Here is a 27910-nt window from a genome sequence, read left to right as displayed (position 1 = left end):
TGTACTATGTATTTTGAATATAGAAATTACACAATTTCATCATCATAAATTGTTGCACATAGTACTATAAATTAAGTTACACATTAAATCAGATATTTCTATCATATTGAAGTGTATATAAAATCTTAGTCATATCAACAAAATATTTGGTATTGTAGTTAAGAAATATGTCATGAATAACTTCTTTACAATCGACTGATATAACTTCAACTACAATATAACGAACAATGTTTATTAGTTGTATTCTGTTCAATAGTGTATAATAATATCCGAGTATTATAATGCAACTTATATACCGTAGGTCAATATGTTATAATTAATACCGAAAATTAAACAAATCAACTTAATATTTAATTAGTGAAGTAACAGCTTGTTTCAGTTAGATTTTATACATAATATAACTTTCTAAATATTTAACGAATATATCCAAAATATTAATAGTAAATTAATAGTAAAATGATCATGTACATAATTTTTCTATTATATAGTAATAAAGAATTAAAATTACATTTTTTAAAGATATTTAATATAATATTCAATTCATCGTCCGGTGGCATCTTTTATCGAATTAAGAAAAATTTGCATATAAACATTGCTGTATTTATATTGATTTATATCTTTGTATCATATTGATACAAAGCTAACTATAAAATCACTTTCCTCTATTAAATGAGGCAATCATTTTTTCCGGTAATAGAAATATGTTCATATAAATAGCAACTTGTTCATTAATTTTTAAAAACTGTAGTAGTAAAAGATACTTGAAAAAAATACAATGTCATTTTGACATCATTTTTCTATTGTATACAACGTAGTACACAGTGTATTAGAATATTATAATACATCATACTAGAGCTGTAAAAGTTAATTATTCTGACATGCTTATCAGTTGATAAATTGTACATACATATTGCAAATTTTTACATGTCTGTAAAAAATGAGATATGCCTCTACGGCGTAATTAATTATATATATATATATATATCGTATAAATGGCTACTTGCACTCGTTACGATACCCTTTGTCCTCATACAGTTTTACACAACCGTCAGGATCATTACGTCATTTCATATCGCAATAACAAATTATACAATTTAAGTGAAACAATATAATAGCTATATGTCCTAAATGGGAAAATGATGTATTCTGCATATTAAGTGACAATCTTTTTGTATATATTACTTATTAACTTACTTTTTTTTTTCGAAATGGACAATATAGTATGTTTTAGCTATTTAATGTTTTACTTTCTACACATTTCTATTGAAAAAAAATATGTATAGTTGCCAAATTAAAAATGGGATATTAGTGCTTATCCCAATTTTCTTTTATAGACAAATTAGTTTAAACTAAACTAAGAATAACAATAAACGGATGTAAAAAGATTACATTCTTCTTACATAGTTTGAAAGAGTATATTATCAGGAAGATTTTCATCTAATACGGTACATTTGAAAACAGGTACGATACAGATTCACCGTTATGAGTCCGCCTTACAGCCTCGGCGAACATCATTGATACATCGATACACTAAAATATACCAATACAAAAATCAAGTATACAAATATATAAATATGTTAAATATATATTATAATTATTCATCTACCTGTATCTTTGGACAATCCTGCATATGGCCATCTTGAGGAATGGTATTTGTTACTACCACAGCTTCAAAACATGCGTTGTTAATTCTACTAATTGCTGGGCCACTGAAAATTCCATGTGTTAAAATGGCATATACTTTTGTTGCTCCAGCTTCTAAAAGCTTTTCTGCTGCATGACAAATAGTGCCACAAGTGTCGGCCATGTCGTCTACTAGAATAGCAACTCTGTCTTTTACATCTCCAACTAATACCATACTAGCAACTTCATTTGCCTTTTTCCTTTCTTTATGTATAAGAGCAAATTCAACATTTAATCGATCAGCAATAGATGTTACCCTGTTGAGATAATTTTCCCATAATATATTTGCTTTAGATTAATGCTAATTTTAAATTTTACCTTTTAGCACCACCAGCATCTGGAGAAACAATGATGCTATTTCGCCATTCTATAATATTTTCTTTAATCCATTTCAAAACAGCTGGTTCAGCAAATAAGTTGTCAACTGGAATATCAAAAAATCCTTGTATTTGACTAGCATGCAAATCCATTGTAATAATGTGATCAGCTCCTGCTACTGACAACATATTTGCTACTAATTTTGCTGAAATAGGCGCACGACTCTGAAAAAAGAAGATAAAATTTAATTTTAATCTCATGAAATTGTATGAATCTCTGAAGTCCATTTGCAACTGGAAATATCCTGCAATTTGAAAATATTGCCATTAAAATTTTTGAGACCTTTTAGAAAGCATTTTATAAGGTCAATAAATGAAGGAGTATATAATTCAAAATATATTTTTATAAAAGATATGTTACACAATAGAAGATTCTTTCTTTGGAGGGGACAAAATATGAATACAATGGCTATGTATTGAGATATTCGTTAAAAATATATTGTATGTGTGTACATACAGATAAAAACGAAAACAATATGTTGCAAATGCATCCCAGTTAGATTCAACAGGAAAATGTAAGTAAAGCAAAATTCAAACTTATAAATTACAATACAGAACACAGTGCATTCTGATACCTTAATTTTTCATGAAAACATTTAAGGATATTTGGGAAAATAAAATAGTTATAGAACTTCGTAGTCATGATCAAAATATATAATAAATATATTGATGTACCATTGATATTATAATAGGAAACAGTGAAATTCTTTAAACAAACACAAATGCATTGTGTTCAGAGAGGTAATAATGATAAAATTATCTTAATAAACTTATCTGTAATAAATACGTTTCAAAGAAGCTAATTGATGTTAATATTTAAAAAATAATATCTGTTTGCAAATCATTTTATTCGCATAACATTCTATTGCCTAAATAACACAACCACAATTTTATCTTGTCAAAGCACTGTTTCATTAAGAAGATAGGCATTTCATGATTAGTAATATATTTGGACAACGACATATTTAGCAACATAATAATTAGTACCCATATAACATACAAGTGTGTATCCCATTATGTGTATGTAGATTATTAAAAATGTATGTAGAATGCTATTATATTAATATTTTGCCCTCTCATACAGGTATCAATATGCTATGACCAAATAGTTCATTCATTCATTCATTCATGGGGATACCATTGTGCTATATAGCAATAAACATAAGTTTTGTTAGTCCTACAAAGAAAATTTTGTAAAAAACTAAGAATGATATAACAACTCAAATTGTTCATCGAGTTATAATTACAAACGTTACACTCGACAAACGTTACAATCTTGTTGTTCTTATACTCACTGTAGAGAGGTCGGGCACAAAATCCTGAAAATACCCAACTATTCAGAAATTTATGTAAAATTAAAATGAATTTTTGACAAGAATTATTTTAATAATAATATTTCTTCCTCATTACAATCTATTGTATTTGGAGATTACTTATCAAAGACTACATTTTCATAACAATAATAATTGTGTTATTTTAATTAAATCTTCATTAAACCAATATGCCTTCATTGTGCTTATTTCTTTTTAAAATGTTGTGGTGACTTGTTATTAACATCTTAAAAAGGATACCAGTAAATTTATTAAAATATTTAAATTTAAGATATTTATTAAAATAAATTGCATTCAGTAGACAATGATGGTAAATATTATAGTATGAATGCACGGAAGGCCCCCCTCGATGAATTGTGATATTAATTTTGCAATATTCATGTAGGTTATCTAACTTCTGATAACCTTCTGATAATTACTAAACACACAGCTTCAGTTACAATATATTTGTTGTTTACAGCTTTGTTAATTGCTTATTGCAAAATTATATGAAATTTTGTTTCATTAATATGTGCTACTTTGTAAAATGTAATGTTACAATATATATAAATATATTTAATATAATATAATATAATATAATATAATATAATATAATATAATATAATATAATATAATATAATATAATATAATATATATTATATATATTAAAATACTTGTATTTCTGAGAAATTAATTCATGCAAGAAGAATATGAGACTTAAGTATCTGTATTAAACAATTCATATATCATTATTCCCTAGTATTTCATATCTTCAAGCAACCCCATAAAATGTATAAGATGAATGATTAATATTTTTTAACATTCTATATAACCCTTGATTTGTTGCATGCATACTATGTTATATATTTATATATGGAAAGAAATTTGCTAAACAGTGGACATACATATAGTTTCAGTGCATTGTTTCTTTAAATATGAAATTTTGCATGTATATTTACATGCAATGAATATCTAAATAAAATATTTAAAGTGTTTAGACAATATATCTAAAACTTTAAATCATTCCCTTGTAGAATATGTCAAAATTAAATATTAGTATTAATTCATGTTAGTTATGATTTTGCAGAAATAAGTATAATATAGTAAATAATGTAATCCTGCTAAACAAGACTACTATTTGGTATGACTCAATGATGTCAGCCAAAATATTATAAATATGTATATTTTGTATGATGATGAAAACATGTTTTGCGTTCCAAAAGTGATATTACTCCACTGGCCTGTTGCAAAGCTATTAAAAGTGAATAGAGCAAAAAAAGACCGCTACAAGTTACCCTGAATTTCCACTCGTTTGACTTCATGATAATTTGTTTCTTAGAATTTCTGTTGTCACGTCCATCACCACCCTGTGAAGATATCATATAAAAAAAAATTAACTTTTTCTTTAGTGAGCCATATTTTCCTTATTATGGGGGTCAAACTTTTCAGTACTCATAATTACAGAAGATATAAAATAGACAATTTTGATTAAAACCACAACTTATTACATAAATTATTTGAAATATGTATATAATGTTATTATGTCAGAAGTGTTTAAGAGAAATAAGCACATAATAAATAATCATTTAAATAAAAATATATATACATAGCTAAATTAGGAATGTAACTATTATATTATTTTATAAAAATTATAAGCATAGCATTCTTCTCCCTACAGGAGTATCCAGTTTATTTGCATGTGCAAAGCAATGGAATCATATTAATTGATAACATAAATCAACAAGATGACTATTATGTACCTAGAATACTAGATTCACTAAAACATAGTTCCTATAAGTTATTTTGTTATATAAGTGTTTTATATTTACACCTTTTTTATATGATTCATTTAAGGTAATAATTAATTGATTTTACTAATTTCCTTATATATAAATATGCAATAATATGCAAATAGATACTTGTAGATAAATCTATGGTTGGATAGTCAATAACGACAAGATAAACAAGTATCACAATACAGTCTAAATTAAATTTACCATCATACATTATACATCATATGTAATCTAAACAAACAAAATGTTTCGGTATAAGATTTCCACAAATATGTTTGTAAAATATAAACAGCCCATACATTTATCTTATAAGATATATCACATACTAGTAATAAAATTATAAGGCAATATAAGTAATTTAAATGAACTAAACTTTATCGATTATTTCAAAGTATTATCAGTTCTTTGTATTTTACTAAATTTCTATGCATAATACTATAATAGGTAAAAAACTAAAACACATTATCTTATCAATGTGTCCTACCTTATCCTTCTTATCTTGTCTTGCATACGGGAAACAAGGAATTACAGCAGTTACTCGAGATGCAGAAGCAATTTTACATGCATTGATCATAATCAATAATTCCATCAAGTTGTCATTTACTTCTCCACTTCCACTTTGTACAATGTATACATCTTCTCCACGAACAGATTCTCCTATTTCCACGCTAATAAGAATATGAACAAAACAAATATAATCAATATCATATTAGTGAAACATATTATATATAAACACATATAAATATAAATTTGTGTTATATATTAGTCGACTTACATATAAATTTAGAGATATTGTTGTTTACCTTTTATTCTTAATATACCAACAAATCAGAGTTACAATTGTTCTCTAACATATGCAAGCACAAAAGTAAAATCTATATAGTTTACTTATTTTAGTCTACATACTTGGTTTCTTTCATTCTTAAAATTATTCCAATTAAAAAATTGTATACTTTATGATAAAAACCAAATATGTATAAGTACTAATATAGCAAAAAAATGTATTTATCATATGTTTATACACAAGTTAAAATACTCTATAGAATTATGTACTAGTATTTGTAAAAGTATATATTAATGTCAGAAATTGTTAGAATGTGTATTAATAATTGTACTAGTTGACCTTCAAGTTCAAACATCGCGGTTTTGTAGTATACTAGAAAATCGGCCTTGCGCGACAGGGTTGTTTGCACTCTGGTAGGGTTGATGAATTAACGGGTACATATATGGAAATGGCAATACAGGAGTGATAAAAATATTCTGCACCTTATGGAGTGATATACCAGAAAGGAGGAATTTCAATAAGATTTGAAATGACACGTGGTCGGGACTTGAATTTAATCTAATGACAATAACGTGGTTATAGCGGTGAATGCAACCATTACCATGTTTCGAGGTTACTAAATTTCTTCGTGACAACTTTTCCAATGTCAATACCGAGTCTGTCAACGATACGTTGAGCCAAATCTGGATGCGATGTGCCACTAAAGACTTTGATGTTTGGCATTCTGCTTTGTAAAAGTCGCCCGCGAGAATTTTCTAAGTTTGCGCGTAACAAACTCTTAGCACGCACTGGCTGGGACACAGGCATCACTAAAACAGAAACCGCAAAGAGACTATCCAATCAGAGGACGCTTTTAAAACCGGATGTGATGTTTAATATTATACTCCGCCCATCGAGTGTTGGACATAATCGCACAAATGCATTTCTTATCGTATATTTTTTTCCGTTAAAAAAATAATAGACTAAGAAATATCAACAAGATTACATTACTGCTTGATGAAAATTATGACATTTTTATAAATGTTATTCATGACGTATTTTATTATTGCAGTAATCTAATCATACATTTATACTATAATCATAGGGGGCATAATAATAACTAATTTCATTATGTAATAATACTTAAAATTTCACATCTTACAAATAATTTAAAGATTTCAACTATATTTTTTGCTTAGTTTTATATCATGTGTAATTCGAAGTAAATGAAGAATTAGTTTAGTTCGTTGGCAAATTTCAATTTATCTCATATACTAATTTATAATCTCGATAATTAAAATTGTTATTTCTTTACTGCATATTTCTTTTGGTGTAAATATGAAAACATGTGACACTTTTTTTTATGTTTTTACAGAAGATAAAAATAAGTTACAAATAATTGAATTATTATTAAAATTTACATTTTTCCATAATTTATAAATTGGCGCCATAACGAGCAACGACGTGAACGTAGACAAAATTCAAAAGGGTGAACACGAGCGAGTGACAGTCAACTTTTCTCATCAATGTGGCGCCGGCAGTGATTAAATGATAAATTGGATGTATCCGTGAGCGGAGATTTTAGTATAGAACACGAGTTAGAACGTTCGTTTTTCTAAGTAGAGAGAGAGAGTAAACCCAAATACTAATACCGTAGAGGTTTTGTGCACGTTGACGCATTCAGCGAATTTCGTTAATCTATTCGAATGATGATGACAGTGTACTGACTGTCTCACCGATTCGGAAGCTATGGCGAACATCGCGGCATTGAGAATCCAACGCGAATTTAAAGAGGTTATAAGAAGCGAGGAGGTGAGTGAATAATAGCTTTCTATAATTTTAAAAGGTATCGTTTGTTTTTTACTCCAGATATAATTATTAGAATTGCTAAACAATATCGTACGGTTATGTTATACTATCCCAAAGAAATTTCATGTGTGGCGTGACAAAAATGTGCCGCAATTCATTGGTTGATAAAATCACCGCGAACAAAGCGTAGGCACCTGTTGTATGGTATTCTTGACTGTCATCAGCATTTAAACTCATCGAAATTTACCAATAAAATGTTACTGTTTTATTGCATTCAAAAATATTTCTACCATATATTTTTGCTTGAAAAAAAAAAAAATTATGAATAAATTTTCTATACTTTTTAAATATTTTAATGAACTAATGTGTAACTCCAATTATGCAAAATAATGCATATTTTTGTGTGTTTAAATATAAGATTAATGATTGACACATGCTTTCATCTATGAAATCTTTTGTTTAAATACGTACCATTTCCCTTAAATTTCTGTGAGCACTGACATATTCGTTTGCGCTTGTGTTGTTCTGAGAGATCCATTCTATGTGCCCAAGAATATTTGTTTTCATTTATCATTTCCACATGTTTATAGAGAGGCAGATTACACTAGAATGTCTCAATCTTTATGTTGTGACAATATGGTAAATTATCACTATAAAATATTACATCAATTCAGTATCAGATGATAATGTCAATAGGTCATTTGGTTATATCTTGCACACAGTTTTAGAAGAATTATTTTACATGTGTCACTGCAATACCATCTTCTGTAGAATATTGTTATTTGAAAAAACTAATATGTTTTGTAATTTATATAAAAAGTTACATAACTGATTAAGTATTAATATACATTAGACAATTGCAGTATAATAACCCACAATTATGCTTTCATGTTATTGACTTTTGTGTTTTTATTATTCATTTGTTTATAGATCTAAAAAATGTAAGATTAATTTTGTTTCATGCAAATTGTAGCCATATTCACTCATGTAAGTATGTATCTTGTAGAAAAGGTCTAATGGTAATATAAACTGATAATGAAAATATTAGTACTTTTTAGTAATCTGTCTAAATTTTGTTATAGGTTGCAAAATGTGCAATCAAAGTTGAATTGGTAAATGATAGTTTTACTGAACTAAAAGGTGAGATAGCAGGTCCGCCAGATACACCATATGAGGGAGGTAATTTTGTGCTCGAGATTAAAGTTCCCGAGACATATCCCTTCAATCCTCCTAAAGTAAGCACTTTGTAAGTCAATATGATTAATATATGTTAAAGTAATAATTTTGTATTATTAATGTTAAGACAGGCTAATATAACCTAAAACATGACAAAGCATTTTCTGAGTTCTTTGTTTTATCATATATTTCAATTTTATATTTAAAGTTTCTTTTTTACAAATATTCTACAATCATATGTAAAAAGAATTTATTTATATATATTTCTTGGAATTTAGTTATTATATTTCAGTAATCATATAATTTTTTTATAGGTACGATTCATAACAAAAATATGGCACCCTAATATATCTTCCGTAACAGGTGCTATATGTTTAGATATATTGAAAGACCAGTGGTATGTAATTCTGTTAAATAAGATAAAAAATGATGACTTTATGTTGCTTGAAATATATTTTATATTTCTTATACTGATTTTTAGGGCTGCTGCTATGACTTTACGTACGGTACTGCTATCATTACAAGCTTTATTATCTGCAGCAGAACCAGATGATCCACAAGACGCTGTAGTGGCTAGGCAATATAAAGAACATCCAGAAATGTTTCGTCAAACTGCCAAACATTGGACATATGTATATGCAGGTGGTAAGTGCATATTGTAGAGAATTAATTGTAACATGTAATTGCAATTTTTCTGTAAACACTAAAATTATTTACAGGACCAGCAAAGATGCCTGATTTAGATGATAAAATAAGGCGACTAACAGATATGGGTATTGAGGAACATAATGCAAGAGTTGCTTTATCTTCATACAATTGGGATTTGGAACGTGCCACTGAGCAGCTCTTCAGTTAGTGATAACTGTATAGTTAATCTGTCATATAAAAGCACTGCTCATTTTGTCATTACAAAACTTCTGTAACACCATGCCCAATTACTGATACCATAGCAGTTTCATAATCAAATTCAGCACCTGTAACGACAATATTTCAATGGCAAAAAAATTCACAGGAAATTCATTTCAATAACCTTAAACAATACTCATTTATTTAACGTGTAAAATAGGCATGAAGAAACAGTAATTAATAAAATCTATTAAGTCCAACTTAATAGCACATTTAAAAAAAACTGTATGAAAAGTATGTCATTCTTCATCTTACGTTTATTAAAAGTTTAAAAATGTTATTTAAGCCATAATGCATTTATCATTTTTTTCTTTTTAACAAACAAACATAGTTTTATATGTTAAACATTTATTAAATCTCTTTGTACAAATTACTGTATATTTCTAAATTTCTTATTGGGTGTTCCTTTTTCTTTATGTCATTGTATTTGGTGATATATTTTTTGCTTTTCAATGAAAAAATGTTTGCATGAAATAGTACTTAGTAAACTTTTCGTTTTGTTTTTATAAATCAATATCTACTCTGTATGCTTTATTACATTAAAATGAAAACCACGATTAGTTTATACTTTTATCATTAGATTTTTGTAGATTTCTTTAAGCCACAAAGAGGTTTATCTATTTAGATCTGATTGTACATTATTGAAATACACACCAACCTGTTAGCGTTAAAAGGAATTTGTAAAAAAAAATGGTAAACACAAATGCTATACTGTTGATATTTAAATTCTGTACATTTTTGGTGAAGGGTTATATTTCAGTGATTCATAATTTACTATTACTATCGTTTATAAATATTTTTTTACGTATGCATAGTTTTCTGTACTCGAAGCTGGAGATGTACATTCCACGTTAAGAATTGCATTTATTACATCATTAAGAATAATGGTACAAAGCAAATTTGATTTTTAAATAAGCGCAAGTTGAAAGTTAATAATAAAAAGCTATCAGAAATTATGGCATTGATACTTCCATATAACATTGACACTTCCAGCTTATGAAATTTCAAAAACTATTTTAGATTAAAAATATTTAATGAAATTTATAGTTATGTTTGTGAAGGTTAAATAATTTAAGACTCTAATTATTCTTAAATCTCTAATAAGATAGCAGCCTATGTAGAATATATTTGAAACTTGTTCAAAAGAACTATTTGTATAGCATTATATGTGTTATTCTCTACAAGTTACATAGATTTTTCTTAATATATTTAAACAATACTGTATTCCTGGCAGTGCTAAAATAGGAGTTTTAAATTTTCTTTCACATTTTCTAGTAATTTATGCGGAGGCTGTGTTAGAGGTGTAGATTATAATACTATTTGGTTTGTTTGATTTATAATCACAGATATAAAAAATTAATTACACATGAGGTATTTTATGAAAATGATTGGTTACAGTAGCTATATAGATTCTAAATGTAATTTAATACTTCAAAAATATCAATAAATAACAATTTTCAATAAAAATAATAGGGATACTTGTACAAAAATTTCCTTATTTTAATATCTTGATTATCTATTGAGTTCAACAAATTTTTTATATTATTATTAATTATATTATCTAATAGTATATAAATATATAATTATGTCTAATAATATTATCCTGTTTTAAAATAGTGAGCAGGATAACTACTGAAACAGTTTTTAAATTGGTAGAAAAATATTTATATAACAAATATTCATTGTATATATGCACAGCGACAAACATGTGTATCTTTAAATGGGAAATGGTAACATAAAAATTTCATTTCAGTATTTTTTGGTAATTCCAAGTTATGTATATGGAAATTTTTGCATTGTCGTTAATAACAAAATTTATGCTTCATATTTACGAGTTTAGATTTTGTATCATTACTTTTTTTTTAACAACACATAATTTTATATAAAATAATGTTGTTTAAATTTAATGTAAAAACAAATACAATATTATTAGTTATATCATGTATCTATTACATTATAAATGTATGATGTGTATGGAAAAAATATGAGATATTTTTATTTACTTCCACAGTACTAGTAATGATAGTTATCCATGATTATAAATTCTAACTTTTTTTGAAGAGAGTGTTGCCAAATATAAATTATTACTAACGTCAACTGCACACATATCCACTACAGGATCAGAAACAGGAAGACTATTTACTTGTTTTCCAGTAGATACACTCCATAATGATATACTGGTACTAGATTCTTGGTATGCAGCAACTAATGTATCATTTTCAATATTTAAGTAACATGGTCGAGACAATAACTGTTGAGAATTACCAGCATGGAACGTATGTACTACATTACAAATTGTTGATTCCTCATTGTCTTTTTCTATAGTACATACTATGTGTCGTGCATGAGGCTGTCTAGCATTTGGTCGGGAAGATATTAAAGTATGATTATTCTTTTCATCATAACATACAGATACAAACGGACCTTCAAGGAATATTTGTTTAGGTAAATATTTTGAGTCTTTCTGCTCATAAGCATAGCATGTACTCAAATGGCATGCTATGAATCCACCTCGACTAATACCGCTACCCGGATTAGAAGGCACTGTTGCTAGGGAAACTACTGGTGATCTGTCGCCTGCATTGTCTAAAGTTTCAACAGCACCAGAAGTTTGCCTAATATCAAATTGTGTTATAGATCCATTTTGTGCACCCGCAAAAAACACATTTGAATTATTGCCTGACCAACAGCAGCTCCACAATGGAGATTCTGTTTGATAAGTATGCAAAATAATGTGATTTTGAATATCCATTAATTTTGCACATTTATCGAAACCAACACTAAGCAGCAACGACTGTTGAGTTGTATTAAATGTAATATCTCTTATAACTTGATTATGTAAAAGAATAAATTGACGCGGTTGAAATTTATCCGAATCAATTTTTTTAATACCATAACCCGAAAATAACATATTAGTTGACTTCTGAGATACAACTAGGAATCCAAACCATGGGTTGTAGTCTAATACACGGCAACCGCCGTCCTTACATATCTCTATAGATCGATCTAAATGGAACTTTTTAATCATATGTTTAGATATCTTCTGGCAAGAATGAACATTTATTTCTGATTGTTGACTTTCTAGTTCAGAGATCCTATTCCTCATACTAGCAATTTGCTGTTCAAATAACTTTTGTCTTAAAGTATATTTTGAAAGTTCCATTTCTATACGATTTTTTTCAGAACTAACATTATTTAATTGTTCTTTTAACTTATCTAATTCGCTGGTATCTATAGACGTTAACTTTTTGGCATACAACATTCTGATATCTTTCACAGCAGCTCTTCTATTGCATTGTGGACAACGACGGTTGCCACTAGTGCAAGAAGTTTGTAACCATCTTAAAATACAACTATATCCAAACAAATGTCCACATCGTAAACAACACAAACGATGATCCCCAGAACTAGTCCATAAATCCATGCATATCGGACAAGACTGGTCAGAATCAACATCAGATTCATCTAAAGTTGTTTCTTTTGCCTTTTTTGCTTTTGTTTCACTTTCATCGTTGTCTTCTAAAATATTACATGCAATATTATTTTCTAAATGATGTGATATTTATATATTTAATACAACATACATGAAATTTAAAATGAACTTACTTGTATCTTCTGTTTGAGCTTGGATTTCTAAGTCGTCAGCATTATCATTATCAGATTCTTCAGAATGATCTTCTACTACATATTCCATCTGTGCTTCTCCTCCTTCTGCTGTAATATTTTATTAAAATTAGAATGAATAATTGTACTTTTGTATATACAAATACGTATATATATAAATTCCTTTATTCTTTAATTCATAACATAAAAAGTGACTAATAAGGTTTATATTCTTTATAGCATAGAAAATATAAAAATATTTTAATTATTTTTATGTTCAATCACACATGTACATGATTTTACTTGATACAACTTATCCTGTTAAGCGTTGTGTTTATTTGACATGCTGTTAATACTTACCGTAATCCATAACCTCCATTTTATAAAAATCAAAGCAATCTATCTATAGGTAAGTGTTATCAGTGTTTATTTTTTATTTATTGTTACAAGTGACTAGAATTTTTCGAAAATAAGAATGTATATATATCTTTCGCAAGAAACATAATAAATCAAATATGGCAATAAGTTTGTTTGTTTACAACAGAAATTTCGTGACCTTTTTTGAATGAATATATTACCATAAGAATCAAACATACTAAACGATTCTAAAATCGTATTACTTACAGTGTCAAGCAATAAGTGCTTTTTTTTCTAATAATTAATGTATTAATCTAACATTATTGCTTCATAAATGTTTTCACCTAATCGTGAAAGATGTCATCCCAATTTTTGTAAGATCGTGTAATGTACTGTTTTTATATCAATAAAATCATGTTATTTACAAATGTTATTTACATCTATCTCAGGAGTAATCACTATTTAATTCCTTCATTACATTAATTATTAAAAACACTTTAATATACAATAAATAAAAAACTTTGTATTTTCCATTCATATTCATGGTGTTGGCAATTTTTCAGACATCTTTAATTTGAAGATATTTTTCTTTTTTCAACATCAATGTTTAATTAATGTTTTCATTTTGTATTATTTGTCACTATTATAAATTTAGAATAATTCTGATTTTTTATACATATCTTTCGTACAAGTACATAGTTAGATATACCTTGGATACAGTTGATAAGTTTAAATATGTAGCTGTGTAACATAAAAATAAAAGACGTATGCTTCGTATTCGTATTTGAAGAAATTGAAGGTTTTTCGGAGTAAGTGTCATATTTTGAGTTTTATTTTACTTTCTCTTACAATTTAACAAATTTATCCATCGATTGTTACATTAATATACCATGTATTTCAGTTTCGAGATCTATAAAAATTAAACAAAAAAAAAAAGATAATTTCGACACAAAACTGGAGAAATCGTTCAACGCGATTTGATAGCGATACCGTTTCTTCAGTGAATAAACGAGAGGAAAAGGATCATTGTTCTTGAATCTACTATAGCTGTGTAAAGACCTTGTGTTCTTCAGCGAAGTAACGGTGTTGTATCGAAGGTAAAATAATGAAGGTAAAATATTGGTTAAATTTTTAATGTATATACTTGCAACTTTCTTTAACATTGAAGAATCATCTGTTCACGTAGAATGTATTTAATAAAAACAAAATGTTAGATAAATTTAATTACATTTCAAAAATAGACAAATATTTAAAAATTCGATTTAATTAATTTAGAAGCGGAGACCGTGTACGTGGAATACATCTCGTTCTCCAAGGAATTCACAGATACCTCCTCGTGCTCGCGAGCTCGATAATTGTCCTGTTAAAACCAAAAGTTTTCATGATTTGAAACGTTTGAAAAGAGGTAGCTCAAAATTACAGAAAAAAAGCGCAGAATACAGGGAGTCTTCGTTGAAGAGAGATGCGTTCAACTCGTTGGAATCTTTGTTCGATTTGAAAAAGCCTCTAAATTTACCGGACATATGCTCTTTAGCAATCGAGTATCATCAAGAGGGTCACGTGCTACCTTTTAAATCAAGAAATTCCAAGCATTCTAAAACCCTCGTAGAATCTTTATTTCTGCAACAAGTGGATCTTGAACCACACATTCTTGACCGGGTGTGATTTTGGTATTATTTGTATTCAAATTATGCAACAGTTAATAAGTAACTCCTTAGTATATTCACTAGTATTTGAAAATGAAAATGGATAGATTGTTGTAAGCTAATTTAAAATAATTTGGATAGACTTACGAAGTCGATGATTATAACGATAAATCGGAGGAGATTAAACAAAAATCAAATTTTGAACCACTAAAATTAGAAGAAATCGAAAATTCGGATCAAGCAGGAAACGATCCACAGGAAAAGTATAAAATTATTTAGTTCTCGAGAACATTTTGTTAACGTTGAATTATCTGATAATAAATTTGTTCAATTATGAAGCATGGCCGAAGAGGAAAACGTTGACGAAGCTCTTCAAGATGAAGCGGAAGAATCAAAAGAAGAAGAAGAACCAATAGAAGAAGAAGAACCACAAAAAGAAGAGGAAGAAGGAACAGAATCTGTAGCAAAATCGGTATCAAGGCCGGTATCAAGAATTGATACGGAAGAACTGCCTCCACCGTATCCGCTTCCTCCCGGTCTCGGTGAAGGTATGATATCGTAAATTCAGGAAAAAAGTAGAAAAAATGTAATAAGATAATAAAAAAATGTATAAAGTATAATCAATTTATGCATTGTTTAGGTGTACCAATTAAACCTGGTGGACGACATGAATCGATATTGAGTTCATCTCCCTTGACTGATAGCGTTGTACTGTTGGAAATGAAAAAGGCGGATGAACGTTGCGTCGTTCTTGCAAGAGAAATTGATCAGCTAAAGGAAGAAATAGCTGCACTTACAACTGTAATAGTTTTGGAAATAACAAGCTAATGAAATTTGAAATTCGAAACATCGAACATCGAGATTTAAAAAGGATTGCTTTGTATTATAGAAAAAAGATTTAACCGATGAAGATACGTTAATAATACATGAAAAGCAGGACGAAGTGATGAAAAAACTGGCAGAATTTGAGCAGATAACGCGGAAAATACAACGAGTACTAGGTGTGTCCGATATCTCGAGTACTACTTTTGCTAGGATGTTCAATATGCAACCCATTATGAGACCCACCGCCGTAAGTATTCTTTATCGATCATCGAAGCAAGTAGCGCGGTGAAGTGTATAGGAAAAATAATTTCTAGATCATTACCGAAGAAGAAGAACTTGAAATAGTAAAGGAGAAAATAGATATGGTAGACGAAAAGACAGACATAGAGATAGAAAAGCTTAGAGAACGTTTCGATTTACCTCAAATAGAATATCCAGAAGATAGGTATGTTATATCATTTATTTTGTTTTTAGAATACATTTTGAAAATTTGTATGGTTGTTTAACTAGGCTTCCAAGAGTGATTGTTTGCGGAACTACGGAGGATGAAATTCCAAAGATTGTTGTGGCAGATAGTAAAAAGAAAGGAAAAGATAGATGTCTTCAAAATTTAACTGGAAAGTTAACAGAATCGTTAACTATGCAGGAAAAATTGGTATTGGAAAATGCACAGCTTGAAGGTGGCAAGTAAGTTTTACGAAACAACTTCATTTTACACAGCTATGAATTTAATAAATTATCTGTCGTTTCTCGACATAAAAAAAAAAAAGTAGAAAATCGATAAAAAAAAATATGAAAACTAATCAGTCTCCTTAACGACGATTGCATAGATTGTCGCTAATAGAAGCATGTTGACATAAACCATGTGATCTTGTCTTTGTTACAAAAATTAACTTACTGACGTGTTAGATACAAATTGGAAGAAGCATTGCTAGAAAAGGATACCGCCGTTGAAAGTCTTCAGAGGAAGGTATGCGGGTTGCAGGCTGAAATGAGAATAGTTGTGAAAGAAAATGTGGAATTGACACGTCAATTAGCTTGCTTGAATCAGCGAATCACTAGTCCTTGTTGTTACACACCTTGTTGCCCAGGTGGAATTTCATCGGAAGTGTCAAGTCCGTCTCCTCTACGTTCGATTTCGTACACCACTACGTTACAGCAAGACGACGATTATTGTCGGTGCAAGTGTTGTCTTCAACCTCAAATCGCCGATACTTTATCACCAATCGCAAATACTATATGCGGTTTGTATCCCAACGACAAAGTTTTTAAGATTTTCTTTTGTATAATTTTCTTAAATTTAATATTAAAAATGAAATTTAACATGTGTTTCAGTGAGGCCGAATCATACATATTTACCTAGCGGAGGTGAGCTACGTCTATTATAATAAAAGAAAATACTTTGTGTATTGAAAATTAATAAATAATATTATTTTAGATTCACCGAGACTCGCGGGTGGTGCGTCAATAACAGGAGCTTGCATTACAAGTGATTCTTCTTCGCAAATCGATATGTGTTGTCGAAGTCCTGCCGCGGTTAAAACACTGTGTACAGGACCACCACCACCTCCTCCAAGAGGATCTTGTCCCGCAGAAATAGAAAACAAACTTGCGGCCTATGGGAACAGTACCAAACAGCTAGTACATCTTCGAAATATGCTGCAAGTTTAGTTTAATTTCTATGTTTATTTATTTGTATATTTTATAGGAACAACAATTGGGTACCATGGAATGCGAAGTACGTAATATGCAGATAGAGCTTGCTAATGTTCAACGAGAACGTCAACAATTGGAACAACAACGCAAGTTGTTGAAATGTACTGGCCCTTGTGCGCCTTGTGGTTGTTGTCCTCCTCCACCTTTGAGCATGCAGCAGCCACCAAGCGCGACTCCTTACGTACCGTGTTCGGCTCCAATTACACAATCGCCTTCTATACCTCTTCCTAAGGTATCTATTCAATATTTCGATTAACTTGATTGTAAAGATTGATAGACGTTCAAAGATAAAATGTCGCATGCTGATAATATTGTTGAAATGTCACAAATAATTTTCTACGAAATAAATATATTTTTCGAAAAGTTTCAGATATTTTATTTTTATTAAGTGTGATATACTACATAACATATAAGATCGTTTTTCGTCGTACGTAGATACCACCTGCTCCTTCTGCAACCTGTACTGGTCCTTGCATAAACGCTCCTATGGTAAGATTGAACTTCAGAAAAAGATTTAACATGAACTAAAGCAGCTATTTAAAAAAAGGGCGCTAGCACGTGTCCTCAGCAACAGTTACGTGACCTACGCGAACAATATGCACGTCTACAAGATGATTACAAAAACAAATTATGCGAGGTTTCGTGTTTAAGAACAGATGCTGACAAGTTGAAACAACAAACGCGTGAATCTATCGAAGAGAAAGAAAAGTTGGAAATCAAACTTGTAGACACTCAAGAACGATTGAAGATAATGGAAGCTGAGAAAGAAAAATACGAAGGTGATTATTTGGAATGCTCTTCAATTTCAATGTTTTATATTATAACAATATAATTAATTTAAAACTAGGTTTTAAGGAACAGATGGTTGAGCAAGAGCAAACTTTGATTGTCTTCAAGCAACGTTTTCGAGAAGCCCAAGATGAACTTGAAGAATTACGATCCTTGATTCAAGATCAAGCCGCTCAGTTGGAGGACTATCGAAACAAATATTTACAGGTTCTTTTTTTTCGATATTTCCTTTAAAAACGTTGTTATAGGTAAGTATAAAAGTAGCTGTGTAAAAACAGGCGCAACAACAAGTGGAAGAACAACGGCGACAACTTGATCTAATGGAAATGGATAACGCACGGATGAATGAAAATGTCACCTTAGAAATAGGAAGAGTAAAAGTACGTAAATATTTACATGTACATATGATTATTTTGATACATTTCACTATCTTTCGAATAGAATCAGTTCCAAGAGAAACTCGCAGAACTTGCGCCGTTGCCGGATATTCTAAAACAAACGCAAGTAAAACTACAGGAAGCGCAACAGATGCGTTTGGTTGCAGAACGCAACTGCGAGGATCTTTCACGGGAAGTTATAGGTTGCAAAGATAAAATTCAAACATTGCAAAATCAGTTGGACGTTTTGCGTAGCGAATATCAAGCGCTGCAGGTTAATGTTTTCACATTCTTCTACCAGTTCTGGTCTTGTAAAAAACGGTACATTTGTAAACAATATATGTATTTAGGATGAAAGAGGTCACGGTTCGGGACGATTCGATGAATTAGAAAGGAAAAATACCGAACTACGACATGAGAATGAACGTATGAAAAATACGCTTGCAAGATTTGAAGAGCACGAAGCACAATTGCAGAAACGCATAGATGAAAAAATGCACGAGGTTACACAGTTGACAGCAATGCTTGAACAGGTATTATTATTTATTATATTATATTATATTATTATATTATTGTATATTTCATTGGAAAATGTATAGTAATTCTAATGAATATTAAAGATTCGAGAAGATTCTGCGAGACAAGTAGCAAGAACGAAAGAAAGATGTGAAACTGTAAGGAGATCGATGCAAAGCCAAATTGCGGAAATGGAACGACAATTGGCTCAGTGCAGAGCTACCGCAAGAGCTGCACAGAAAGATAGAGATGAAGTAATTTATCGTTCAAAAAGCTGAGCTGTTCCTTTCTAGACATTAATTTAACTTATCTATTGCTTTATTCCTTTTAGATTAGACAGAAAATGCAGGGTCAGATAAACAACTTAAACGAGGCGTTTGAGCAAGCTCAAGGTCGGATAAGATCACTACAAGGTCACGTAAATTATTTGAAAACATCTTACACTAATATCTTTAAGGGACAAGGAGAGATGCCACCCGGTGTTTTGCCAGGAGAGGCTGGGACAGGATTCGATTCCTGCGACTGCAATTATTAATAGGAAATTAATATATTATCTATATCAATATTTTATTGATATAGAATTGAAATTTTAATGAACTGTAAGTCGTCGCACTGACTTGTTTAAATTACATGTGAAGTATCTGTTTTCATTTCTAGAATGTAAAAAAATTGTCTAGTTTGTATTCGTAAATATATTACAAAATAGTAAAAATTTATACAATGTAAGACTGATGAAATTCATTTGTTGTTACATTAATCAATGTCGCAAAAATTGAATCATTATAGTACGAATGACATCTGTTACAATGTAGCAGTTTTTTATTTATGTATTTTATTGTAATAAATTGTTCACGTAACCCTTATATGCAATGAAGTAGAAGAGGTAAATAAGAATTCTTGATGACAGTGCAAATCGATTTAAAGAAATTAAAATAGTGATCTGTACAAGGAAAAAGCACTTATTTAGTATTATATAAGTTTCATTAGTTCGTATCCACAGAATGAAGCATATTGAGCATATCTAGGATTGCGTCCGAACGCGATCTTACTCTTTCCATTTCCAATCGAAATTCTTCAAGTTGAGATTCAATTCTACGTGCATATGCATGGCAACACCTGTAAGTAAAAGTAATAACGTATTCCATGTATGTATCATGTTTTTATGATAGTGTACAATATAGTTACCTGTCATTACATTGCGTAGAAGTGGAACATGTAGGCCCGAGTGTAGGAGAAGAAATCTTAATTTGTGGAGGACCATTTGCTGTAGAAGATGTTCCTTTTCGAAATCCACTTTTACTTAAACTAACAGCACTATTATTACGGCAATCTCCACATCCCTTTAAAAGATCCATAAGAATTCCTCTTACCCTTTTACCACTTAATCTTCGTTGTCTCGTCTGTACATAAAGAAACAAACGTTACATGAACATAAAGTTCTTGATAAAATTGTTAAGATTGTATTTATGCTTTTATTATCTTACTTCAGACGTTTCATTAGATCGTTTAATTGGAATTAGAGCCTCTTCTTCATCATCATGTGAAGAGCTGTGATTACATATATGTTTATCAGAATGCTCATGATTATTTATATTGTCCAAAGATGATTTACATGTATACGAAATATCTCTAACAGGATTACAGTATTTCGAGCCTCGACTGTTATCTACCACATTTTGAAGTGAACATCGACACGCATGATATTTGCAAGTTACTTTGCTCATTTCGGTAGTGGCGTCCATACAGTTTTCGTGTAAATGATTTTTCGAATCTGGGGTAAATGTATTTTTATATGAATCCCTTCGAATTTCATTACTGCGAAACTTATCTTTACAATGCTTAAGACTAACATCATGCTTTTGTGCCTCATGATATAAACCACAACTACATCCTTTATCTGTGACTTCAATACGATGTGTACAACAGGAATGTAATTTTTCTTGTGAACTCGATGCATCTTTACATGTTGGCCATTCTTGATGATATTTCGAAGAATTACAGTTTTCACAAGAAGGAACACAAATATTTGGGCTGAGAGAATTACTCATATGTCTTTTGTCACTTACATCTTCTACTGATGAAGACGCCTTTATAGAATTTAATGATAAAGAATGACAACATTGAGGAATATTGGACCTACTGAATTTGTTTGGAACCTTCTGTTTTTTATTAGTTGAACACACAAATGGACTTCCATTAAATCTTGTTTGTGATGTATTCTGCCAAGTCTGACACATCCTCTGTTCAGTTGATTTTATACAGACTTCCATATCATCTTCGTTATCGCTTGTAGATTCATGATCTATTTCTTTACCCCAAACACTAATCGTTCCATTTATTTCAGACATTCTTACTTCAAGATTACCCAATAAATATGGACCACATTCTTGAATGCGATTTTTTTCATTATCTAATCCATCTTTTATAGGTTCTTCTGCTTGAATTAAGAAACTTCTATTTTTGCTATTTTCATCTTCCCTGTATATGAAACATTTTACGCTGTCCTCATGATCATCTGTCTGTTCTATCTTATTTTCTGCAGATGTAGAATCATTAATATCTTTATTGACCGATGTATGTTCTATTTGTTCTGATTTTGACATTGCATGTTCCTCAGAATTTTTAAATTCTACATCAGTCGTATCAGTACTATTTTTTCTCTCAGATTCTGCAGTTGTATGAGGTATTTTGAAAGGTTGAACAGAAGTAGATGTATCAAGCATTTCTGTAGCTTTTCTTTTTTTGGAACTTGATGCATGGATTGGAGAATTGCATTCTATATTTGATATTTGATCTGTGGAATTTTCATTTAATCGTTTCTTGATATTTCTTACTAAAGGACTTTCAACTTTTGTCTTCCCTTGGGTTATATTTGAAAGTGTTTGCAAAATTCGAGATGAAGTAATAAATGTTCGAGATAATGGATGTGCTATTTTTCTTGGAGTAGTCCCATCAGTGAGTATAATACTATCATCAGAATTAAGAATTGGTGTCAAATCAGGGAGCTTAACAGATATAGCTGGGCTATAAGCACTATCTGCCCATTGATCAGTAGAACTTGCTGTAGATGCAACACTACTAGTGGATATTTTATTGTTTGTTTCGCCTGAAGTTACAGTATCTTGATTAGAAGTAGATTCTGCAACTGTTTCAGTTTGTACAGATGCAGTTTTCATTTCACATGTTTTATTCTGATCCTCATATTTTGCTAAAGATTTTTTTAGATTATCCAATTCTTGTTTCATTTTTATATTTTCTGCCAATACTTTTTGGTAGGCATCTCGCAAATTAATAAATTGTGCGTCTTTCTCATTAAGTTGCGTTTTCAACTCAATTATTTCAGTGTTCTCTGCATTTATTCTATCAGCTGCATTAATTTTTGTAAAATTTAAGTTTTCTGGTTCATCTTGTATTATGCGGATACTTTTAACGTTTGCAATTTTTAAAGGACAGTTAATATTGTTATCAATTTCTCGTGAACTAATCATTTCTGCTTCATTATATATTTCTGTTTCGTCCACTTTTTCTTGTCTTTGTCCAGGTAATTCTTCTCTTTGTTCCATATTAGAGGCACTATGCATGTATTCTTCATAGCTTAATGTACGTAAATTAATAAATGTGGGCGTTGTCTGATGTCCATTAATTAGAGAAGGTTGATTTATGCTACCGAATCTCATATTTCTATCTAAAGCATTTTGATATTCGATATGACGGATATTGACATCTACTGAACCATTTCGTTTTTCTAATTTATCATCGGAATTCTGTACTCGTTTCTCATTTGGTATATCATTGTATTCAGTGTCCTTTCGAATATGTTTATAATCATTTTCAATAATTCTGTTGGACGTTTTATTATTTTCTCCATTTTCTAATATTTGTGCTGTATTGTATATTAAATTATCATTTTCAGCTTCGTCACGTTGTAAATTCTGAATAGCTTTTTCAGCATAATCTTTTATGGTTTTATTAACTCTTGCTTTCAATTGCTCAGTGTCATTGTCTATAAGCAAAAAGTAAAAGTTATAGTTTACATTGATTACGTATTTGCCTTAGAACTTGGTTATTCATTCACATACAAGAATGTCACAAACAATATTTGACTGAACCATAGCATTTAGGCCAATACTCACTGTAGAGTATGGCATATCATTGGAAAGCTTATGAGTGGCAGAGCCCAACAAGGATGGCCACAACTTCTGTAAATGTTCCATTCAGAAAATATAGATAATATCGTCGCCAAAATTCAAGAAAAATCGTGCCGCACACGACTGATTTGTTGTGACAAACAATCGTCTATTGTGCATGTTACAGTGCTTCATGACGGTTAGATTTCGGTCGTCGAACGACGATCGTTTGCATTTGTACCGGGTCTACACATTTTAATCTATATTTTTCGAATGGGATGTGTGCAGTAGCCATGACTAGTCTTGTCGGACTTGTATGCTTATAAGCTTTCATGGTGAACCATATTCTCTAGTGTTTGTTTTTCTAAATACTATAATGCAGCCCAGTACTTTATTAAATTATGTAAAGACATTTCATGTCATAACAACTACAATAGACATTGAATATATTTTCCTAATATGAATATTTCAATTCAAATATAATTCGATAAACATATTTCTTACTTTCATTGCTTGCATGATTTTTATTCATTATAAATTCTTGCTCTTTAATACGCTTTTCCATAGATCTTCTAGTTTGTTCTTTTATACCTTTTATGTACTGTTTCACTTTACTTTCCACGTGTTGATACTTAACTGACATCATTTGCTTTTTTTCTGCAATAGGATATGGCATTGGATTTTGCTGCATACCTAAATAATTATTTCTGAAAATGTTCATGCTATGTCTTTTTTTATTATGTGACGAATGAACATTGTTTTTTGAAATGCTTAAATCTTGTAATGATAAACTCCTCTCTTTATGATGTTGCGTTAATCTTTTGTTTAAGACAAAATCATCGGATACTCTATCAAAACACTCCAGATCATATTCTGTTTCAATATCTTCATCATCGTCATTATGTAGTCTCAAATTTCCTTCATCATCATCATCATCATCTTCTTCTTCCTCCTCATCTAACATTGCATTTCCACGATCATTTTCAAGATCCATTTCATCCATATCTGCATACATACATGTATATACATTGCAATGTAGAAACGAGGTTTTATTATTTACTTACCTTCACTATCTGCGTATTCATCTTCCTCTTCATCGTTGTATGGGTGATTACTCTCTTCATCATTGTATGGATGAGTACTCTCTTCACCAGAAGACAGTACATAGATACTGCCCCCTCCTTGATCATCACTAGGATAAGGACTTCGACTATGGTCTTCCTCTATTGGGATTCTATCCGCTTGTTTTGTATTACTGATATCTGAATCTTCGCGCTTCGATGGAGTAGACACACTAATATACGTTGGCATTTCTTCATCCTCCAACATTGGTTGTTCTGTTTCATTGTTTAATATGCTTGTTTCACATTTCGATTGTTCTTTATTATGATTTTCCGCATGCGATTCTGACTCCGTTTCATCCGAAGTATGTTCGTTTCTTTGCGACATTTTGCAAGTTGATACTGAACGCAGAAAACGTATTACAATTATATAAAATTATATAAGGATAAAAAATTTAAAATAATGTGAACGGGTATTGGATTTGCGCCACTTTGTTTTTTAGATATTTAACGCCTGCGATTGCACTTTTCCGACGACCGCCATTACAGTTGCCGCTGATCGCACCTGCACTTCAGTCCATCTGTACATTTTACATTTTTATCAAATGCACACCATTTATTCTATATTCGTTTAACAATAATTACATTTTTAAATATTATTTTTAACTAACAAACTTTATTTATTTATCAATTGGTGTTAATCATGTATAACACAACCTTCACCATGTAATTAAACTCATAATTATTAAGGCTAATGACCCACGAATACACAGGAGTGTACTTTGTATTACATTTAAAAGGCACCTGCTCTATATTCTGCTTTTTACATTACATTTGGCATAAATTTTATTTCTTGTGAATACTTGTTATTGATATTACTGATATTAATATACATATTCATAACAAGCAAATATTTATATATCAATGGAATGATTGTTTCTTTCGATTTCTCGATACATAATATTATAAGATTAACAATTGCGAAGAATTGTAGACGAACTTATGCAAATTGTAAAATATCGATGAAAAGATGGAACTATTACAATGTATAACTGTTTTTTAAATTAAATCTTGAATTCGGAAATTTCTATTTTGCAACATGCATACACTACTGACCAGTTGAATAGAAGGAACGTGGAACGGAGTTGTAATGTCGTTTATGTTGTTTCTATGCGCAGTGAACGATATTTTGTTTGTAATTATATAATAATAATTAATAGCATTTTAAGGTGGCATAATTTTAGGAAAAATAAAAAAAAAAAACATGTCTATCGAAAGTAAAAGTATTCCTGTGACCATTGAATTCGGGTAATATCGAATCGATACTTAACCTAACTCTTCTTGCGATGGTAACAATATACATGTATGTATATCGAATTATTAAATAATTTCAGAGGTGGGGCAGAATTACTTTTTGACAAAAAGAAAAAGCACTCCGTGAACTTACCTGGAAACGAATGTAAGTTCTATAAAATTTCTCCCAGTGTAAAATATTTATTCGTGATGTGAAATTTTATAGGGACTATTCGAAAGTTACTTTTCTGGATAAAAGATAACCTTCTAAAAGAACGACCGGAACTTTTTATGCAAGGAGACAGCGTGTAAGTTATTAAATCATATCATACTTTTACATTAACGGTAAAACCATTTCAAGTAACCATTTAAAATGTTGCACGAATTGATACTCTGGCACGCGTGTTGTACCTCGTACTTCTTACTACAAACACAATACGTTATTATTGTATTAATTCGCACTTGCCAATTCTATGATATATAAGATCAACATGGCACCTTACGAGTTTCGCGGTTTTAATCGAGAGGGCAGCATAGTTCACATTAATGGAGTTACAACTACAGAGATTGCTCATTCATTCATACATGTAAACATTTTTGCGTCTAGATGTACACAAATAGTACATGTACACGTTTATTTTATGCACTATTTTATGTTCACAGGCGACCAGGAATTTTGGTACTTGTAAATGACACCGATTGGGAATTATTAGTAAGTATAAAATTATTCGCATCATACTTAAAAAAATTGTTCTCAATAATATTTCAAATTAGTAGTGCATTACTAATACCAGCTATAATACCCGATCACTTCCACGTGTTACGTGAATGTACACGATTTTTCAATTTCTCTTTTTTATTTTCCTCCTATTCACACGAGGAACTATAAAAAGTAGCCCTGTGGGGTGGCAATAACGCGTTGATCGTAATCGAGATGAGGTAAGGCACCTGTTTCTGAACAATTGACAAACGTCTAGCGAGAGTATTCCATCGTGGAACTTTTTACGAGACGCATAATCGACCTACTGTGAAGTGGTTGGTTTGGAGTGTAACTGGAAGATGGAAAGTAAGAGAGAAAAGGTGAAAGGGCGCAAATGATCTTGAAGGCTTGCCACACCCACGGCAGAATTATCATTTTAAATTTGTAAATGTACAAAACTCGACCGCTATTAGACTCCGCTTCCTTAAGCGCGTTCGAGGAAAGAAAGGAGCCTCGAGAAGCGAGCTATGGGGGAGTCGGAGAGCAGACGCGGAAAGGATGATGGTTTCAGCCATTATTATGATAATACCGACGTTTCTCGAGGTTTCGTATGCTTCGATCGTACTACTATTCCTTGTTCTGTCTTCTTTTCGCTCCATTTTTGCGGTACTTGCATTTATGTCGTTGCATTTTTATCGTCTTGATATACGTTTCGTCTTACATTTTTATCTTATTAGAAAGAAACAAATTACAATTTTATTGGAAGAAACGAAGAAGTTAATATCGATAACGATAATTTTATGAAAATTTTCAGGGCGAGAACAATTACAACATAAATTCAGGCGACTCGATATTGTTTATATCCACTTTACACGGAGGATAGGACGCATTTTTACGCAAGAGGACAGGACGGCGATCCACGAAGAGGAAATCAAAGATGTTGGTGCGCGACTTGGTTCGATCGCTGCAAGGAAAATGATAATTTCGCGGGACACTTGTTTGTGTGAAGTACGCGCACACGTGCACACTGTCAGAGAATAAAATGCTCATTCGCACGACGTACGTTTGAGATGTTCCACGTAA

At 30.5% G+C, this 27910-nt stretch overlaps 6 protein-coding genes across 17 annotated transcripts; 3 read left to right on the top strand and 3 right to left on the bottom strand.

Moving 5' to 3' along the window:
• Positions 1-504: 504 nt before the first annotated feature.
• Prps (phosphoribosyl pyrophosphate synthetase) lies at positions 505-8368 on the bottom strand. Of its 4 annotated transcripts, XM_072021576.1 has the most exons (8): positions 8207-8368; positions 6549-6756; positions 5648-5831; positions 4666-4737; positions 3356-3379; positions 2002-2225; positions 1607-1940; positions 505-1530 (listed from the first exon to the last, which is right to left on the bottom strand). In XM_072021576.1, the coding sequence occupies exons 1-8, from the start codon at positions 8307-8309 to the stop codon at positions 1438-1440; spliced, it is 1242 nt and encodes a 413-aa protein (XP_071877677.1). In that variant the 5' UTR covers positions 8310-8368; the 3' UTR covers positions 505-1437. The 4 variants fall into 4 exon arrangements, with proteins under 4 accessions (XP_071877677.1, XP_071877678.1, XP_071877679.1 ...); XM_072021577.1 differs by lacking the exon at positions 3356-3379; XM_072021578.1 differs by lacking the exon at positions 4666-4737.
• Ubc4 (ubiquitin conjugating enzyme 4) lies at positions 7402-12687 on the top strand. 2 transcript variants are annotated; one of them, XM_072021608.1, is made up of 6 exons: positions 7402-7738; positions 8666-8722; positions 8818-8970; positions 9226-9308; positions 9393-9556; positions 9631-12687. In XM_072021608.1, the coding sequence occupies exons 2-6, from the start codon at positions 8696-8698 to the stop codon at positions 9765-9767; spliced, it is 564 nt and encodes a 187-aa protein (XP_071877709.1). In that variant the 5' UTR covers positions 7402-7738; positions 8666-8695; the 3' UTR covers positions 9768-12687. The 2 variants fall into 2 exon arrangements, with proteins under 2 accessions (XP_071877709.1, XP_071877703.1); XM_072021602.1 differs by lacking the exon at positions 8666-8722 and having other exon boundaries at positions 7405-7738.
• Rfwd3 (ring finger and WD repeat domain 3) lies at positions 10138-14565 on the bottom strand. Of its 4 annotated transcripts, none has more exons than XM_072021572.1 (3): positions 14487-14565; positions 13424-13531; positions 10138-13336 (listed from the first exon to the last, which is right to left on the bottom strand). In XM_072021572.1, exons 1-3 carry the CDS (start codon positions 14527-14529, stop codon positions 11844-11846), a joined length of 1644 nt encoding a protein of 547 aa, XP_071877673.1. In that variant the 5' UTR covers positions 14530-14565; the 3' UTR covers positions 10138-11843. The 4 variants fall into 4 exon arrangements, with proteins under 4 accessions (XP_071877673.1, XP_071877676.1, XP_071877674.1 ...); XM_072021575.1 differs by lacking the exon at positions 14487-14565 and adding an exon at positions 14045-14129; XM_072021573.1 differs by lacking the exon at positions 14487-14565 and adding an exon at positions 13781-14001.
• LOC139997112 (uncharacterized) lies at positions 14473-20516 on the top strand. 2 transcript variants are annotated; one of them, XM_072021559.1, is made up of 21 exons: positions 14473-14586; positions 14679-14888; positions 15053-15436; positions 15565-15686; positions 15763-15971; positions 16064-16224; positions 16313-16495; positions 16563-16693; positions 16759-16935; positions 17158-17492; positions 17584-17616; positions 17687-17889; positions 17957-18196; positions 18400-18453; positions 18512-18743; positions 18812-18960; positions 19032-19133; positions 19195-19404; positions 19481-19663; positions 19751-19900; positions 19978-20516. In XM_072021559.1, exons 2-21 carry the CDS (start codon positions 14883-14885, stop codon positions 20179-20181), a joined length of 3468 nt encoding a protein of 1155 aa, XP_071877660.1. In that variant the 5' UTR covers positions 14473-14586; positions 14679-14882; the 3' UTR covers positions 20182-20516. The 2 variants fall into 2 exon arrangements, with proteins under 2 accessions (XP_071877660.1, XP_071877667.1); XM_072021566.1 differs by lacking the exons at positions 14473-14586; positions 14679-14888 and having other exon boundaries at positions 15294-15447.
• On the bottom strand, positions 20448-26422 carry LOC139997068 (uncharacterized). Of its 4 annotated transcripts, none has more exons than XM_072021550.1 (6): positions 26282-26422; positions 24838-25236; positions 24278-24778; positions 21131-23649; positions 20832-21046; positions 20448-20762 (listed from the first exon to the last, which is right to left on the bottom strand). In XM_072021550.1, exons 2-6 carry the CDS (start codon positions 25220-25222, stop codon positions 20630-20632), a joined length of 3753 nt encoding a protein of 1250 aa, XP_071877651.1. In that variant the 5' UTR covers positions 25223-25236; positions 26282-26422; the 3' UTR covers positions 20448-20629. The 4 variants fall into 4 exon arrangements, with proteins under 4 accessions (XP_071877651.1, XP_071877652.1, XP_071877655.1 ...); XM_072021551.1 differs by having other exon boundaries at positions 24838-25415; positions 26282-26372; XM_072021554.1 differs by lacking the exon at positions 26282-26422 and having other exon boundaries at positions 24365-24778; positions 24838-25918.
• Positions 25959-27910, top strand: Urm1 (Ubiquitin-related modifier 1). The gene is made up of 5 exons (XM_072021610.1): positions 25959-26142; positions 26229-26293; positions 26354-26435; positions 26791-26839; positions 27642-27910. The coding sequence occupies exons 1-5, from the start codon at positions 26099-26101 to the stop codon at positions 27708-27710; spliced, it is 309 nt and encodes a 102-aa protein (XP_071877711.1). The 5' UTR covers positions 25959-26098; the 3' UTR covers positions 27711-27910.

Source organism: Bombus fervidus, chromosome 2 (genome assembly GCF_041682495.2).
Source record: "Bombus fervidus isolate BK054 chromosome 2, iyBomFerv1, whole genome shotgun sequence".
NCBI classification, from domain to species: Eukaryota; Metazoa; Arthropoda; class Insecta; order Hymenoptera; family Apidae; genus Bombus; species Bombus fervidus.
This window is presented reverse-complemented; position numbering and strand designations above follow the sequence as displayed.